Here is an 18735-nt window from a genome sequence, read left to right as displayed (position 1 = left end):
GGAGACACAGGACACAGAGAAACAAGAAGTGAGTGACAATAGGCTTTGCATCTGAAATTATGCAAACTAGAAAACAACAGGAAGACGTAGTTAAAGGGCTTAAGATAAAAATAAAAATAACCTAGAATTCAAACTCTCATGATAGAGGATTTAAAATTCATGAAGAAATAGAAAAGTCTTAAATACTTCTAATAAAAGAGTTCTGAATAAAGGAACAAGAACGGACAGAATTGAACAGGGTGGGAGGACCCAAGTAGATAACGGATTTCAGTGCATCCTTCGTGAATCAGAGGATACAGAAACAGAAATTCTGGAAAATACTTGAAAAACACTATCACTGAAAAAAAATCACCAAATAGATTTATTTATTTATTTATTTATTTATTTATTTATTTATTATCATGACTGCTCATATGTAGCCCAGGTGGCTTCGGATACTTTATAGAGGATGGTCTTGAACTTCTGATCTTCTGGTTTCTACCTCTCCTATGCTGGGATTACAGGTATACACAACCATGCCTGTTCCAAATGAGCTCCATCCTCAACCCTACAGCTATAAAACACTTTACCCAATAACAGTGGAACATACATTCTTGTTGAGGACACATAGAACGTGAACCAAGCTAAAGCATGTTCAGAGTAATAAAACATCCTACAGTACATTTCAAAGGTTGGAAATCAGACGACTAGATTAGATCGTCTAACATCAAAGGAATTAGATATAAAAACAGAGAGATACCTAGGAAATCTCCAAATATTGACAAAAATATGTCAGTAAGTGAGATTTATCACTTGAGATTAAACCCTGAGGAACTGGAGAGACGGCTCAGCAATGAAGAGCACACACTGACTGTTCCAGTCCCTGTACCGCACAGTTCACAACTCCCTTCACGTCCCGCTCCAGGGTTTCCAACGCCCTCGTCTGGACCCTGTACCGCACTCGCATGTCCACATACGCCCCCCACAAGATTAATATAAAACAAATCTTCAAAGTCCACGAGAAGTGGTTGTTAAATTTTGAAAAATAAAAATTTGAATAAAAAGAAAAATAACAATAAAGAAAACATACGGCACTAACCCGAAGACGCGCACTGCAAAAGTCATCAGGGGAACGGAACGGACAATCCTAGCCATGTGCTCCAGCGGCTGAAGCTGAAAAGACCACTGATGTCAAGTGAGGACGTGGAGCCACCGTTGCTCTCGCTGCTCTTAGACACGCTAAACTGCACAACCACTTTAGAACACCAGCTTTCTTTTAAAGTAGCACAAGGCCCTGAAAATGTCCATTTCGAGGCTTTTCCCAACATCAGTGGAAATATGTGTCCATATAAAGAGGTGGTCATAAAAGTATGGAGCATTTTTGGTGCTTTAGCTAAACCTGAAATAAACCAAATGTCCACCAAGAGTTGAAAGAATAACAAAGTATCATGGCGTAGCTATAGAAGGGATGACTATGAGGCACCTTGAAGGGAAACTGACTTACATCTGACAGCAATATGGAAGATTCTTCCGGTTAATGCTGACTGTGAAAACATCTAGACCCAAGAGTATTTACTCTATGGTCACATTTCTATGGGATTCTATAAAAAGCCAATCTAATCGACAACAAGAGAAATCAAAGCAGTGTTTATCTGCATTGAGGACGGTGGGTCAACTACAAGGGACTTTGGGAGAACGTTTCGGTGTGATGGAAATATTTGTATGTGGTAGCAGCCTTGGGAATGCATATATTAAACTCACTGACAAGTGTTTTAAGTGGACATATTTTATTTATGCAGATTATACTTCAACAAACTTGATAATAAAACCATTTCCTCTCTAAAGTGAAGGAAGCAGATGCTGTTTGGAATAGAAGTTCATTGTAAATGAACGAGGAGATCAAGAGCCAACAAAGCTGTGCAGACACCCAACATTATTCCTCCATTTCTTTTCTCTCCTTTTCAGAATTGATGGATTCCATTATTACATGCCCTTAAATATGTGTCACTGGACTTTGATTGTCTTTGAAACTCCATTGCCCTTCCTTACCTGCAGCCTTGCTGATCCCCTTCCTCCTAAATGGCCCCCTCTGCTTTCATGTCCTATGCAGGAGAGAAAACAAGCCATTTCTACCTCTTCTCCACTGCCTCTCTCAGCCTCTCCTACTTTTCTAACGTGTTCCTTTCCACCTGTCTTCCTACTTTCATGTATTTCCTCCTCTAGTCTTTCAGTATTCTATATTTAGAATATATGTATATTTATAAAACACATACTATTTGATATTTGACATCTTTTACAGCAATTAGCTATCATCATATATTAAGTTATAATACCAAAATAACTCAGTGTTATTCAGCTATTAAATTATAAAAAATGACATTTAAAGAAAATATTTACAAAGGTTCTCAAAAATCACACATATACTTCTTGATTTTTAGAGAGACAGACATAAACATACAGACAGGGCCTAGGATTTTCAAAACCCAATGAGCCAAAAGATATTAGCTTCAATTAGGTTATTCTCAAATTTACAGGCTCTATATGGACACTATAGGGCCATTCATGTAGATAAACATAAACCATCATTACCACCACCACCACCGAAAACGAGTCAGAGAGCATATGCCTTGGAGAGGAAGCTACACTACTGAGTATTACAAGCTGGATAATCTTTGACCAAATCTGATCTGTTACAATGATCCCCCTTAAGAATTTTATCACGGTCACGGCGCTAAGGGGGCACTGAGAAGCACACATGTCAGGGAACATGGTGTTCACTGTCACATCCGTGACTTTGGCCATGGAAGAAAGGGGAACACTTGTTCAGAAGCAAAAAGAAAACACTGACAAGGAAGACTCATTTCTGATGAGGTGGCCTGGGCCTGTTTATGCACTAAGTTCCACGGCAGGTAGGAAGGACAGCAAAGTAAAGGGTCACAGTGACAGTGGTGGCAGACCAGCCTAGGGCTAGCACTAGCAGTCTGCCCTTCATGGCACACTCATAATTAGTGGAATGGGGGTGAGGGAGGGCAGGTAAACTCCTTGAAGTGCTAACTACCAGAAGAGAGCCTGTGCTAAAGAGAAGAGCTGATGGTGTTAGCGCATTTAAAAAGCAGAAAGGGTGCCCGGCGATGGTGGCGCACGCCTTTAATCCCAGCACTCGGGAGGCAGAGGCAGGTGGATCTCTGTGAGTTCGAGACCAGCCTGGTCTGCAGAGCTAGTTTCCGGGACAGGCTCCAACCAAAACCACAGAGAAACCCTGTCTCGAAAAAAAAAAACAAAAAAAAAAAAAAAAAAAAAAAAAAAAAAGCAGAAAGGGCTGGACAGACTGTGGTGAGACTGGACAAGCTCTACATCTCAGGACAACAACCAGGGCCCCTCTCAAAACTAACCCAGTTTTTTGTTTTTTGTTATTGATTTTTATTGAGCTCAACATTTTTCTCTGCTCCCCTCCCTGCCTCTACCCTGCCCCTCAACCCTCTCACAAGGTCCCCTTGCTCCCAATTTACTCAGGAGATCTTATCTTTTTCTACTTCCCATGTAGATTAGATCTATGTATGTCTCTCTTAAGGTCCTCACTGTTGTCTAGGTTCTCTGGAATTGTATTTGTCAGCTGATTTTCTTTGTTTTATGTTTAAAAACCACTTATGAGTGAGTACATGTGATAATTGTCTTTCTGGGTCTGGATTACCTCACTCAAAATGATGTTTTCTAGCTCCATCCATTTTCCTGCAAAATTCAAGATGTCATTTTTTTTTCTGCTGTCTAGGACTCCATTGTGTAAATGTACCACATTTTCCTTATCCATTCTTTGATCGAGGGGCAGTTAGGTTGTTTCCAGGTTCTGGCTATAATAAACAATGCTGCTATGAACATAGTTGAGCACATGTCCTTGTGACATGATTGAGCATCCTTTGGAGATATACTCAAAAGTGGTATTACTGAGCCTTGAGAAAGGTTGCTTCACAATTTTCTAAGAAAATTGACATCCAAAGGGGCTGTACCAGCTTGCACTTCCACCAGCAATGAAGGAGTGTTCCATTTACCCCACATCCGCTCCAGCATAAGTTGTCATCAGTGTTTTTTTTTAATCTCAGCCTTTTTTTACAGGTGTCAGATGGAATCTCAGAATTGTTTTGATTTGCATTTCTCTGAGGACTAAGGATGTTGAGCTTTTCCTTAAGTGTCTTTCAGCCATTTTAGATTCTTCTGTTGAGAGTTCTCTGTTTAGGTCTGTACTCAGTTTTTTTTTTTTTTTTTGATGACCAGCTTCTTGAGTTCTTTGTATATTTTGGAGATCAAACCTCTGTCTGATTTGGGGCTGGTGAAGATCTTTTCCCATTCTGTAGGCTGTCGTTTGTCTTGTTGACCATGTCCTTTGCTTTACAGAAGCTTTTCCGTTTCAGGAGGCCCCATTTATTAATTGTGTCTCTCAGTGTCTGTGCTGCTGGGGTTATATTTTGGAAGTGGTCTCCTGTGCCAATGCGTTCAAGTGTACTTCCCACTTTCTCTTCTATGAGGGTCAGTGTGGCTGGCTTTTTGCTGAGGTCTTTGATCCATTTGGACTTGAGTTTTGTGCATGGTGATAGATACGGATCTATTTTCATTCTTCTACATGTTGATATCCAGTTATGACAGCAGCATTTGTTAAATATGCTTTTTTCCCATTTGATATTTTTTGCTTCTTTGTCAAAAATCAGGTGTTTGAAAGTATGTGGATTAATATCTGGGTCTTCAATTTGGTTCCATTCATCCTCTTGTCTGTTTTTATGCCAATACCAGGCTGTTTTCAGTACTGTAGCTCTGTAGTAGAGTTTGAAGTCAGGGATTGTGATGCCTCCAGAAGTTCTTTTATTGTACAGGATTGTTTTGGCTATCCTGGGTTTTTTGCTTTTCCATATGAAATTGAGTACCGTTCTTTCGAGGTCTGTAAAGAATTTTGCTGGGGTTTTGATGAGCATTTCATTGAATCTGTAGATTGCTTTAGGTAAGATTGTCATTTCAACTCTGGTAATTCTACCTACCCAAGAGCATGGGAGATCTTTCCACTTTCTGGTGTCTTCTTCAATTTCTTTCTTCAGAGATTTAAAGTTCTTGTCATACAAGTCTTCCACTTGTTTGATTAGAGTCACTCTGAGATATTTTTTTGATATTTGGCTATTGTGAAGGGTGATGTTTCTCTGATTTCTTTCTTAGCCCATTATCATCTGTGGTGTACTTACTCTTTTCAGAACACAATATTGGGAGCATGGCACTTCTGCTTTTCAAGAAAACCCTCATCAGGAAGCCTTCTTGTAACATTGAAGATTTCCTTTACATTCCCAGCATTCTTGTGTAACCATTAAGAGGAGTAAGAATGGAACGTTGGGGTGGGAGAAGAAGGGAGGGCAGAAGAGGAAGAGAAGGGGAGAAGGGAAGAGGGGAGGAAAACTTGAGGGAACGAGATAGACGAGATGGAGGAAGGACAGAGATGAGAGCAAGGAAAGAGATATCTTGATAGAGGGAGCCAATATGGGATTAGCAAGAAATCTGGCTCTAGAGAAATTCCCAGGAATCCACAAAGATGACACCAGCTAAGACCCAAGCAATGGTGGAGAGGGGGCCCAATCTTGTCTTGCCCTGTAGTCAGATTGGTGAATATCTTAAACATCACCATAGAACCTTCATCCAGCAACTGATGGAAACAGAGGCAGAGACCCACAGCAGAGCACTGGGCTGAGTTCCCAAAGTCTAGTTGAAGAGTGGGAGGAGTGAGAATATGAGCAAAGAGGTCAAGACCATGATGGTTCACCCACTGAAACAGTCTACCTGAGCTAATGGGAGCTCACCAACTCCAGCCAGACAGGGAAGGAACCAGCATAGAACCAAACTAGTCCCTCTGAATATAAGTGACAGTTGCATGGCCGGGGTGGACTGCAGTACCACTGGCAGTGGCACCAGGATTTATCCCTACTGCATGTACTGGCTTTTTGGGAACCTATTCTCTTTGAATGGATACCTTGCTCAGTCTAGATATAGTAGGGAGGGCCTTGGACTGTCCCCTAAGCAATGTTCCTCTCTGAAGAGTGGACAGGGGTGGGGTGGGGGGTAGGTAGAGAGAATGGGAGGAGGGGAGGGAGTGGGAACTGAGATTGGTATGTAAAATGAAAGAAGATAGTTTGTTTTCTTTAAAAATAAATTATAAAAAAGAATGGAACATCTATCCTTAAGAATTTTCCTACAGCAGTATGCTAACTGACCTGTTCTACAGTGAAACTCCAAAAATGTTAGCATGTTGGCATCCGCCACTGACATGTTTACATGTGACAGCGTTCTATTTTAAACCATGATCTATGGTTTGTCTTTACAATTTTAAATCGTGAGCTACACCTTTCATGTCAAATTTTCCAAAGGCTTGCATAAGAAGCGTCTGAGAAGAAGTCTCATAAAGCTCTCTCGGGAGCGCTGTGCATGCAACTACCTGTTTACATATGCAGTAACTTGAATTATACATGAAAATGCCACACGGATGCCCAGAATCAGCTCTGTGTTAATTCAAGAAGTATATTAATTTTTGGATGTATTTAGTAGCAGATCATAAGAAAAATCTGTTCTTTAAAACTAGGTTCTCTTTTTTTTAAAAAAAAAATGCTGGTTGGAATCTACTATTTCAAGTAATCTACTCCTCCCATGAAAGAAAATTTGATATAAATATTAATTTCATAATAAATTAAAAATGGGACACAAAGCTTCAAAAAAAATCCTTAGATACTCCACATTTAGCTCTTTCAAAGAGCTAAACTGGAAGACTGCAGTTTCCCTGTCCTGGAGACTTAAATGAAAATACAATTTAAAAGATAAATGTCAGTTGCAGAAGTTATCACCTTTCTATCTGAAAGCTTGACTTCTATTGGATAATTCTATTCCAAGAGACCTTCTTGGGAAAGAGGTGACAGCCAACTCATTGCCTAATTGATTTAGGAACAGTGCCCGGGGAGACAGTCCAATTAAGTTTACAGGCTGGCAATTAGCAGGAAGCCCTCTAAATCCCTACACCGAGAGCCTGTTTACTTTAGGAAGAAGGCAAATGCGCTAGAGACAGGAAGACAAAACTGTGCTTTTTACAAAGCTGTTGTGAGGATGCCCACAAGGAAGAGAGAGAGAGGATGCTAGGTATAAATGGACAGACAGCAGTCTCTTTGACAGCAGCTGAGCAATTTAAAGGGAGGGGGGCAGAGAAGGGAAAGAAAAGGTAGGAGAGAGAGAGGCTGTGTATGTTTTAACAGCCATGGAAAACATCAAACATCCACTTTAATTAGTGCTGTATATGGAGACATACAACTGCTAAAAAGTAGCTGGGCAAAGTCTAACTGGATTATTTTATAATAACAGAGATTCCAAACATTTTTTTAACAATTTTACCATTATGAGCCATCAACAGCATTTCCACTATTAGAAGGAACACGGGCATCCTTATACACACTCTATGCCTCAGGTTAACCAGGCCATTTTCTCCAGACACATCTTACGTTCAATTTGGAGGCAAACAGAGCAGTGTGAAAACAGAGAAAGCAACTGCAGCTTGACAAACACCGTGATGTCTCTAAAATATAACTCTGCACCCACAGCAAATCATCTAAGGTTTTCAAATTTCCTATTTTTCCCAAGTACACAATGTATGTTAATTTAAAAAATGTTTTTATAAACCTAAGTCCCTCAGAGAATATTATACAAAACCATGTTAAGCAGTTCTTGTTCTTTCAATACATACCTGGCAATAGAAAACTCAGAATGGTATTTCACTTTAAGGTTCCCCAGTGGAACGTTACAAAGCTAAATTATTTTAAAAAGCTATATATATTAAAACCTTAAAGGCCATATCACTTTATTATAATATATAATAGACACTAAGAAAGCTCTTTAGATATTTCATCTAAAATGAAAAAAACAAACAAAAACAAAACCACAAAGTTACACAAATATTTTTTAACAGATTTTAATTAAGTATCTGATTTAGTTTCTTTCTAAACATTTGCTCTACACAATTTCAATATGGGCAGCAACAGACACAGAAAATCTAAAAGAATTTTTGTAGAAAAGTGTTATATTCTATAACACAGTTTTTCATGATGAATTCAATTAATTTTTAAATTCTGATCTACCTATTTCTTAGGGAATATTTTAGACAATTATTTCAGAAAAATTAGAAGTGAAAGTTCAGATTTTAAAAAATATTTATTATATATATTTGTGTGTAAGCACATGCGCTTACTTGAGTTTAGGGGGTACCATGTGTATGCAGTGCTTGGGAAGGCCAGAAGATGGCATCAGGTCCCCTGAAATTGGAGTACAGGTAGTTGTGAGCTACCACATAGGTACTGGGAACTAACCCAGGTCCTCTGAAATAACAGTAGACACTCTTAACCCTTAAGTTATCCCTCCAGCTCTGAAGATTCAAACTTTTAAACCATCAATGTAGGCAATTAACACAATTTCCAAAGTCTTCATTTTATTCACTATTCCTTCACTAGTTAGAAAAGCACCCACAAGCATTTTCAAGGAATCTCTAAGTAATCACTGAAAAGTAGAGCTACTATGGGATGGCAAACAGAAAACCTTCCATCTGGACCCTAGCTTGATGCCTTGCCTATGTCGCCAACATGAACAAGGAACTTACAGTCTAGTTGACTTACCTAGCTTAAACAACAGCACTCCCACAGGTCCTCTGTTGAACCTGAGGAAAAGGAGATCACAGATTTCTCCTCTTTCAGGCTTCTGGGAAACAAGAGGAGAAGCTATCCACTGCATTTGAACAAGACTGCTTGAAACATCAAAGAATTTGTTGAACTGCAGAGTCTCCCTGGGTAGGCGATCTTCAGCCAAGAGCTGGATATTAATGGGGGCTAGAGCAATGTCAAAAATTTGCAGCTCCCCTTGGCTGCTGCCAACTAGCAGGATGGCACCACTTGGGTGGCAGCTTACTAATGAAGGCAAGAGTTCAGCCTGGGCCAAAAGGGTTGCTCCACGGTGAGCTTCATAGAGGATTAATGAAGAGTCTTCACAGCCCACAACCAGTTTGTCTTCAGTAGGATTCCTGCAACAACTGATGGCCTTCGATCTTAATGGTATTCTGGTAACTGACACGCAGTGGAGTTTGTTCCGGACACATTCATAGATACAGCTGTCAGCCATGGGCTCCTTGTCTACACCAATAGAGCACTCCACCGTCAACACCTGATGAGGTTGTTTGGCGCCAAAGCTAACATCCAGAGGATTCCATTCCGTGCGAACAGAACTCAGAACCTGTAAGAAATGTGTTAAGCACATTAAGAAAGACCTTGGTCTTGCTTCAGCTGTCATGCACAGGGTGGCTTTTTAATCCAGAACCCACTAAAGACCAACAACTGCATCTTAGACACCAGCAACAGCAGTAAACGGGTACACAGGGCATATAAATATTTCCGCAGAGCTTCAGCATCAGAAACTAAAATTTACCAGTCTTAAATAGATTTGAAAATCACTTAAAGTCACATATGTTTCATATAAAAACTAGCAAAGTGGAATTTTATTAAAACAATCAGACTAGCAGAATATATTTAGAAGTTAGAAAATTTTGGGGGGACTTTAAAAGATTAGGTAATAATCTCCTTTCCACACACCACCCTTAACATTTTTGAAATTATCAATAAATGATTGCCTGTGTAGACGAAGGAAAAAAGCTTTCATGCTAAATCAAGTCTTACAAAATGATTTTGCCATCATAAAAACAAAAATATGACACATTGCTATTTAAACAAGTTCTCAATAGAAAGAAATAATGTAACATGCTAGCTTTAGATGAGATAAGATAAAAATTAATAAATGATATATGTTAAAACTTGTGAAAAAACAATTTAAAAGCATCTTTAGTGTAGAAAAGAAAAATTTATTTGACCTGCGCACAGAAACACCAAAGCAGGAAAAAAGAAAACAGGCTATTTGCTTATTCATGTGAAAATGGGGGAAAGTAAAGAATGGGGTTAAACACTTTGCCCGAAAAGTAAACCACCACATGATGTAGAAATATGAGATAACATTTTTCTAAGACTTTTCAACTGTACACCTGCAGTGTACATTGTGTGAGTAACTTGTCTCATGCTGTCTGAACTCGCTGAGACGCAGCCTTAGGAAGCGGGGCTACACACTTGCTTTTAGTCTCAAGGCGTCCTCCAAGGTCCCTTGTCTGAGGAGAGGCTACCCTCCCCAAGTCAGCTCTGACAGGGATGGGGGAGGACTGCCAACTGTCCAAGAGTAAAGACACTGGGTTCCCGAGAGCAGCTACCAGGTGGCCATCTCCAAGGGAGGCCACTATTGTTTACTCCATGGTGTAACAAGGCCTGCTGTGGGGAGGGAAAGCTGCAAGCTCCACCACAGCCAGGTCAGCCATGGAGACAAAGCTCACTGCTCTCCACTGGATATTCTGTGCACTGACGGTCTGATGATCTCTCTGTCTCACTATTTAGCCCTTTACTCTAGTTCAGTATACAGTTAATAGTCACTCATTGAAAACTGAACCTGTTATCTTAGATTCCCTATACTCTCCAGACTGCACAGAACACACACACACACACACACACACACACACACACACACAAAGGACGTGAAGATTCGGATTGTATTTGGCTGTGATCTGTCTCTGGGTTAGCACTATGTCACCAAAGTAATTTTCTTATATGTGAAACTGAAGTAATGGAGATATTACTAGTGCAGCTCTTCTAACCATTTTAACAGCTCCTTCTGAGTCACACCGTTTCCAAAAGGCACACTTGGCAGTGTCAAGGAATGCTGGGCTGGAAAGGGGAATGCGTACTGACATTGGCTCTGTGTCTTTGCTCTTGAACTGTGCACGTGTGGGCATACACACTGTGGAGGATGCTGGGTACCCTCCTCAATATTCTCTATTTCTGGAGATAGGGTCTCTCACTGAATCTGGAATTCTCCAATTCACCATGAAACCCAGGGACCCTCCTGTCTCTGCTTCCAAGCACTGGGACCACAGGTGCACACCACACCCAGCTTTTGATGTGGGCGAGCGTAGAGACCTGACCTTAGGCCTCCAAACCGTGTGCCAGGCACTTAGCAACTGAGCTCTCTCTCCAGCTCTTCATGGTGTTTTAAGAATTAATCTAACACCTCAGTACCAATTCAATCTTTAAGCTGCATGGCTTTAATTTCATTTTTCTGTTCAAATCTCTCAAGGGCAACAAACTGACTAGTGATTTACATTTTATCCCTGGCCTAGAACACGAGATACTGGAATAGGTCACACCAAACTCCATTTGATCCCTGGCCTAGAACACAAGATACTGGAATAGGTCACACCAAACTCCATTTGATCCCTGGCCTAGAACACGCGATACTGGAATAGGTCACACCAAACGCCTTCCTTGCCTTGTGCCCTTTGTGCTCCATTTTCATTCAGTTAGTAAGTATTTTAGTAAGCTATGTTCTAGACACCGGAAACAGCAGGAGAAAAACCGTCCTCTCCTACTGGTTGGTGGTGGTGTACACCTTTAGTTCTAGCATGCAGGAGGTGAAGGCAGGCGGATCTCTGTGAGTCTGAGGTCAGCCTGGTCTACAGAATGAGTTCCAGGACACTGTGGGCTGTTACACAGAGAAACTGTCTCGAAAAACCAAAAAAGTCCTCTCCCAGAGACTCATGTTTTGAGCAATCAGTCTCCACTTTGTAAGGCTATTTTGCAGGCAGGAGACTTTCTGGGGTGGGACCTGGCTGGCAGAAGTAAGTCACAGGGGTAGGCCTTTTAGGATGCTGCCTGGTCTTTTCTACTTCCTACCTGCCACGTGTGGACAGCAGCTCTCACTGCTGGCCCCACAGACAGGGCTACTCCACTACTTTGCCATCCCCTTCAGGGTAGGCTAAATTATCTAGAGGGGATCCCAGGTGTCCACAGGATGTTCCCAGCTAGGTCCTTGAACAGCAGAGGAGAGGCTACCTGAACTGTCTCGGGCGTGAACATGACGTGTGAGCAGATGTCCCAGGCTCCTGCTGCCCTGACTGTCCACCATGATGGACTTTGCTTTGAAGTGTGAGCTAAAATCAACACTTTCTCCCTTGAATTGCTCTGGTCAGGGTAGTTCAGCACAAGAAGAGCATCTAAGTTGCCTGTGAGAGACTATCCAGACTATATTAATTGGGAAGACTCACAGTAACTGGAATGGTGCTGGTCTATGGGCTGGGGTCCTGAACTAAGCAAAAAGAAGCAGCCTGGGGCTCAGCATCCATTGCTCGCTGCAGCCTGCGCGCCAGCACAATCTACCGCTGCCGCCAGAAGTGCTTATCTTATGCTGTGCGGGCTTCTGTTTCAGACATTTAGTCAAAGCCCTCATTTCACCATCAGCTTAAAAAACAGCCATCTTGTGTATTTCACACCGTTCTACACCTATGAAGCAGCAGGCAAAAGCTGTGCTGGTGGGAAGCAAGTCCATAATTCTTTTTTTTTAAAAAAAAAACTATACATTTAAAAAGACTAAAGCAAGCAAAACACTGCAATGGCAGTTAAAGAATAACTCTAGAAAACTTGAAATTGTACAATGGAACCCTTTTGGGCATACTGAAAGAAACAGGAGACACTGGAGTTATGAGATATTGAGGGAAATCTGAGCTCACACCAAGACAGCCCGAATAGAAGAGCCCCCATCAGATGGTAGTGTAAACTTTTTACGGCCTACTAAGCCTCTCTGCTGACACAATAATTCAAATTAGACCAAATCAAACTGAGTAAGAAAAGGCCCAGGTTTAATGGATGGTGGCCCTCTGGGAAAACACAGAGAGGGAAAAGGAGAACCTGAAAGACCTCCTGTTTGTTATCTGGTGTGCGGGGGGGGGGGGGGGTTTGTTTTAATAGTCTGTGGGAGTTGTCTTGATCCTCTCTAGGGAGGGGTCACCATTTGGCGGGCTTTCTTGGAGGTGGAGTGTGACTGTGGCATCTCCCAGGGGAGGGGGCTTGGAATGGAACTTTCTACCAAACATTCCAGACTCCCAGGGGGCTGCAGTGATACCTGGACCCAAACATTGCAGACTCTTTAGATATAGGAGTGCCAGGGGGCTGGGGCGACACTTCCAACCAAACAGGCAGCACAGTATACAATTTACAAGGAAGACTCAGGGCTCTTGGCTCAGGGTTCCAGGCTTTTTTGTCTCTAGGTGTTTGTGAGACCCCCTCTAAGAGGCCTCAGTCCATGGCCTGCTACTATTGTTGATAATTATTTAAGAGAAGATGTTTTACACAGCCTAACTAAAAGTGCCACTGGCTTGAGTATAGTTTGATAGTGAAGCACTTGTCTGGAATGAATGAGGACTTGGGTTTTATCCACAGCACTGCAAAACCAAAACTACTGTGGATCTCTGTGTCTGCTTCCATCAGCTACTAAATGATGGTTCTATGATGGCACTTAGGGTTATCACTGTAATGGATTAATAAAACTGCTGCAGGATTCCTGGCAGCTGCAGCAGCAGAAATGCTGCAGGTCCCTGAGTGACTGCAGCAGACCATGTGGTGGCAGGCAGTGGGCACGCCACGAGATCATGCTGCAGGTCTCTGTAGACGGATAGGTACACCATGCAGAGTGAGGTTGGATATTTATTTAGTGGGTTATGGAAGGGAAGAGGGAGAAGGAGAAAAGAGCAGAGAGGCAGAAAGAGAGACAGAGACAGAGAAGAGAGACAGAGAGAGAGAAGGAAGAGACTCAGGCTGCAGCAGGGAAGGAAGAGCTGCCTGCCTCTGCCTGCCTCAGTGGGGGGTAGGGAATGGGCGTGACTTGTCTCTTTAAGAGACAGGACAGACCATTACAGTCACCAATCTAATTACAGGGGAAGGCCAGTTCAGCACCCTCTCTACTTTTGCTTAGGGTCTCAGCTGGAGTCATCTTTGTGGATTCCTGGGAATTTCCCTAGCACCAGGTTATTTTGCTAACCCCATAAAGGCTCTCTCTATCAAGATATCTTTTTCCTTGCTCTCCCTCTGTGTCCCGTTCCCTCATGCCTTCCTCCACCCCACCCCACCTACCCCACATTCCCACTTTACTCAAAAGATCTTACCTATCTTAGCCACTCATGCCTCTTTAGGGTTCTCCTTGTTACCTAGTTCCTCAGGGGTTGTGGACTGTAGTCTGGTTATCCTTGTCTTTATGTCTAATTTCCACTTATGAGTGAGTACATACCATGTTCAGGTAGGGAGGGAGGGGGAACTGTGATTAGTATGTAAAATAAAAAAACTTAAATTTAAAAACTTTAAATAGAAAAGGTAAAACTAAATCCTATACAAAGTAACTTTCCAATTTATCTCATCTGCTTCCTTTCTATCTCCTAAGTCTATGTCATTTCCATTTCTTACATAGCTTTTGCTTTATTTGTGATTGACTGAGACCGTCAAGTATATCTTATTTTTATATGTATATATCCTATTATGTAAAAATATATAAAATTAAAGATTCTGTAATGGAATTCTTCCACAGATCAAGATAGAAAAAAAACTCCAAAAAAATAAAAATGAAACAAAAAAAAACACACAAAAATTTAAAGATAAAACAAAAACAACATAAAAATACATTTTGGTTTAAAAGTATAGTATTGTGTTACTTTTCTTTCAAGATTTATTTTCTCTCTAAATTTTGTCTGTTGGGTGGGTGGGGGGCTAGTACATGTGTGGAGCTGAAGTCACAGGCAGATCTGTGAGCCACTCAACACATAGGGGCTGGAAACTGAACTCCAGCCTTTTGCAAGAGCAGCACCAGCATTTAACAACTGAGCTGGCTCTCCAACCCTGGACCACGCTGCCCTTCATACACATCTTAATCACTTCACTGCTCCAAAAATGACACCGCGAATCTATACTCTAGAGATAAGAACAATGACTGTCAAAGAGATAGAATATTGCTGACCTAGGGCCCAAAGACTCCCCGCCTAGTGAACACAGGTAATTTACAAGTTCATCGGTTTTCCTTCCCTGTGAACAGAGGGTGGAGGAGGATGTGCGTGCTGAGCTGTTCTAAGGCCACTGCACCCAGTGTTACTGCAGAAGTGTGGGCAAAGGACTCTCGTTAGAGGATTCTCCTTAAAGATGCTTCATTCTTAATCAGCTGCTGTGCTCCAATAAGAATGGACTTAGGAAATGCGAACAGTCAACTAGCTTTAAGATGAACCAAAGAAAACTGCCTCCTCTGAGCAAAATTCACACAAACTAAACATAAGTGAATGCTGTCCGTTCCCCACTAGTTCTTCCATGGTGCTGGAGTCTAGACAGGACTATGGAAAGAACAGGTGGGGCTGGGTTATAGCTCTCAGAATGATCTGTTAGCGTGGATAACCAAAATACCTGTATTTTAAAGTATTTTATATGCTTGGCTTTAGGATTTGATCCTAATTGAACCTGATTCTGTCTAACCATCACGATCAACACTGTAGAGGAAATATAGCAGCTGGGCACCAGCTCTTGTTTTGGCAAAGGAAGCCCTGAGGTCCTGGGCAAGTTCACTGCTTAGAACTCTATAGTTTTCTCTTATGAAAAGGAAGGATTTATTCACATATGTTGTAGGATTGTAGTAAGAATTAACATTAGCAACAAACATGCAAGGAACAGAAGCACCCTCAATAGACACGTTTATTGCTAGTCCTGAAAAGAAAACCCCAAATCATTTGGCAAGGTCTGTAGCTAATAGAAAACATGAAAGGCACTGATCACTAAATATAATCCGTATTTCTTACTTAGGATTTACGTTGATACTTAGCTAAGTGCCAAGTGTAACACATAGAGAAAAAGTTTAAATACAGAAAAGATGCGCTTTGGAAGGAGGTAATACCAAGTGGGTTTTATCTTATTATGAGATTTATCATTGTACTTGGTATATGACAATGGTCAATAAACATTATGACTGTATAAAGTTTAAATGAGACAAAATTATTGATGGATGAAAAAGAAAAGATTCAAAATTTGATAAGTCAGCCAAGGCAATGCAGAGTCCCTGCTTTAACATGAAGACAAGGAGGAACAGGAAGACCCCAGATCCAAACTATCAGCCCACCCAGGGCTACCTGACGTCAGAGGCAGCCAAGGAGGGGGTACTTTCATTCCTAAAGATGGGTGATCATGGCTCAGTGTTTGTGTGCATGCATGTGCGTATGCATGTGAGTGTAAAAATAAAACTGTGTAGTAAAAAATAAATACATAAATGCTAAAAATGTAAAAATGCAAAACTTCAGACTAAGAAACAGCAGAACAATCAGATGAGGTTCTAAAACTTCCTAAAGAGAATTGTTTTAGCCAAGTTTAAATCCGGCAACTTTCAGGTTAAACGCTCAAGGTTTCATTATGGTCAACCTTCATTTTCATTCTTTTAAAAGAAAAAAAAACTAATTTTGTCAGGAAATGATGGCACACACCTATAACCATGGACTTTTGAGGTAAAGGCAGAAAGGTCAGTTGAAGGTCACTCTTCAGAGGCAAGTTTCTAAGGTTCTGAAGCCACTGACTCAAAAACTACATAGAATCCATGCAGGAACAGTACAAGGAGAGAAAGCCCTACCAGTCAATATGACTGATGACCATTCCTGAAAGGTATGCTCAAATCCAGAAAGAACAAAAAGCAGAAAAGAAATCATAGTGAGAGACTGGCTCAAACCTTCAAGTTTCATGTTTCAACTAGAGAGGGAACCTCTCCTGAATCTTTTAGAAGTCACCCAATATGCAAATCAGGAGAATTATTTAAAGAGAGGCCTTTCCTGGCACTGAAGCCTTCACCAGTAGGTAAACAGGTTACTTAAAAGATTATGCAGCAGCCAGAGTTCTTAGCTTATCACTAGGATTTATTCTGAAATCTACATTCTCTATATCACTTTGCAGAATTTTTAGGAACAGAAGATAAAAAGTACATTTTATTTTTACTTCTTTTTATGAAACATTCAACACACACATAAAAGTAGAGAAAAAATATGTGAAAAACAGCTTTAGGAAATACTATCTTTTTGCCTCAATTTTAAAAATAAGATATCACATATAAGTTGAAGCCTGCCAGGCCCCATTTCCTTCTATCCCACCCCAGAGGCAACATTATTATAAGTGTGGTATTTATCCTTACGTATATTATTATAATCAATCTAGAGAAACCCTATAGAACATGTAGAATTATTCTGTTTTATAAGTTTGCATAAATGTTATTAAACTATCTCATACTATAATTTCATTTTTGCTCAATTTATTCTTCTGAAATTTAAAAAAATAACAGATATAGTTTAGTCTTCTATATAGTATTCCACCCTCTGAATGTACCACAAAATGTTTTTATTTGCCTGTTGGTAGAGATTTAAGCTGGTGTGTGCGTGTGTGTGTGTGTGTGTGTGTGTGTGTGTGTGTGTGTGTGTTTTACAGGGAGGAAATATAGGGTATCCCATTTGCTTAGCAAGCAGTCTACCACTGAGTTATAGTTACAACCCATTATTTCAATTTTTAGACAGGGTGTCATTCAGTTGTTCAGCATGCATTGAACTTGTGGTCCTCCTGTCTCACTCACTAGAGTAGTTAGAATTACAGACAACACCACTAAGCCTGGATCACTCCCTCCCCGCTTTCTCTGCAGGAGAGAGAACACAGAAAACTTTATTCTCATAGAAAGCAAGCATACTTACATCATCTTATTATATAACAAAATATAATACAGACTGTTCATTAGTTAGAGTTTCTACTGCTGTGACAAACACCAAGACCAAAGTGGCTTAGGAAGGAAAAGGGTTACATCTCAAAGCTTATGAGTCTATCATCCAGGAAAATCAGGGCGGATACCCGGAGGCATGACCTGATGCGGAGGCCATAAGGAGTGCCGCTTCCTGGCTTGCCAGCCTGCTTTCTCACACACCCTAGGGCCACATGCCCACACAATAAGCTGGGCCCTCCCATACCAGTCACTAACTAAGAAAATGCCCTACAGACTTGCAGGCTAATCTTATGAAAGCCTTTTCTCAATTAAGAGTCTCTCTTCCAAAACATGTCCATGTTCGTGGCAAGTTGACAAACCCAGCCAGCACACAAACTGAAGGAGGAACATGTCCCTTGTTCATACTGGCTATTGGCTATAATACTGAGGCAACCAACTGACATTATTCAGTGAAAATACCTCAAACATGATGAAAAACATCAGCTAGTTTTAGCATTTAATTCATCTATTACATATTTAAACAAAATTTTGTTCTCATATGTAGCATGTTGAATTCCATTACTATTTCTCCTGTGCCTCCTTATTGCTAAGCTTGAAAGATCACCAGATACATAAGATGTTTCTAGTTCCTTCTTACTATTGAAAGCAACACTGCTATGAATTCTCTCTGTACGTGGGCTCCTTGTATACACATACAGGTTTTCCTTACTGTCAGAAATTCACCTTTAATTGTTTTAGTTATTGCTATGTTGTTCTTTATCACAGTCTAACTTCCTCTTCGATAAGAAGTGAATGAGAGGTCCCTATTGTGCTACATACTCAATCAGATATATCAACTGAAAAAAAAAAAACAAGAAAAGTAACATTTGAACCAGTAAGACAAGCCCAATGACCTGAGTTTGACCCCAATTTTTTCTCTGAACTTGACAAACACTGTGGCCACACATAAACATGTTTATGCCACACAAGTGCACACGTGCGCGCACACACACTGATAAATAAAAGTAAAAAAGAACTTTTAAAACAAATAATAGCATTTGGTTTTAATAGATGTATTCCCTATCTTTAACA

At 40.8% G+C, this 18735-nt stretch overlaps 1 protein-coding gene across 1 annotated transcript in view; it reads right to left on the bottom strand.

The window, feature by feature from the left end:
* Positions 1–18735, bottom strand: part of Wdpcp (WD repeat containing planar cell polarity effector) — a 275150-nt gene that overhangs the window by 102790 nt on the left and 153625 nt on the right. The window contains exon 10 of the mRNA XM_050140767.1: positions 8652–9261. Within this exon, the coding sequence (XP_049996724.1) occupies positions 8652–9261 (610 nt within the window). The remainder of the gene's footprint in view (positions 1–8651; positions 9262–18735) is intronic.

This window comes from Alexandromys fortis, unplaced genomic scaffold, assembly GCF_014885135.2.
Source record: "Alexandromys fortis isolate MF-2015 unplaced genomic scaffold, M_Fortis_MF-2015_v1.1 scaffold_7, whole genome shotgun sequence".
Taxonomy (NCBI): Eukaryota; Metazoa; Chordata; class Mammalia; order Rodentia; family Cricetidae; genus Alexandromys; species Alexandromys fortis.
The sequence above is the reverse complement of the archived record's forward strand: the minus strand, read 5'-3'. Positions and strand labels throughout refer to the sequence as shown.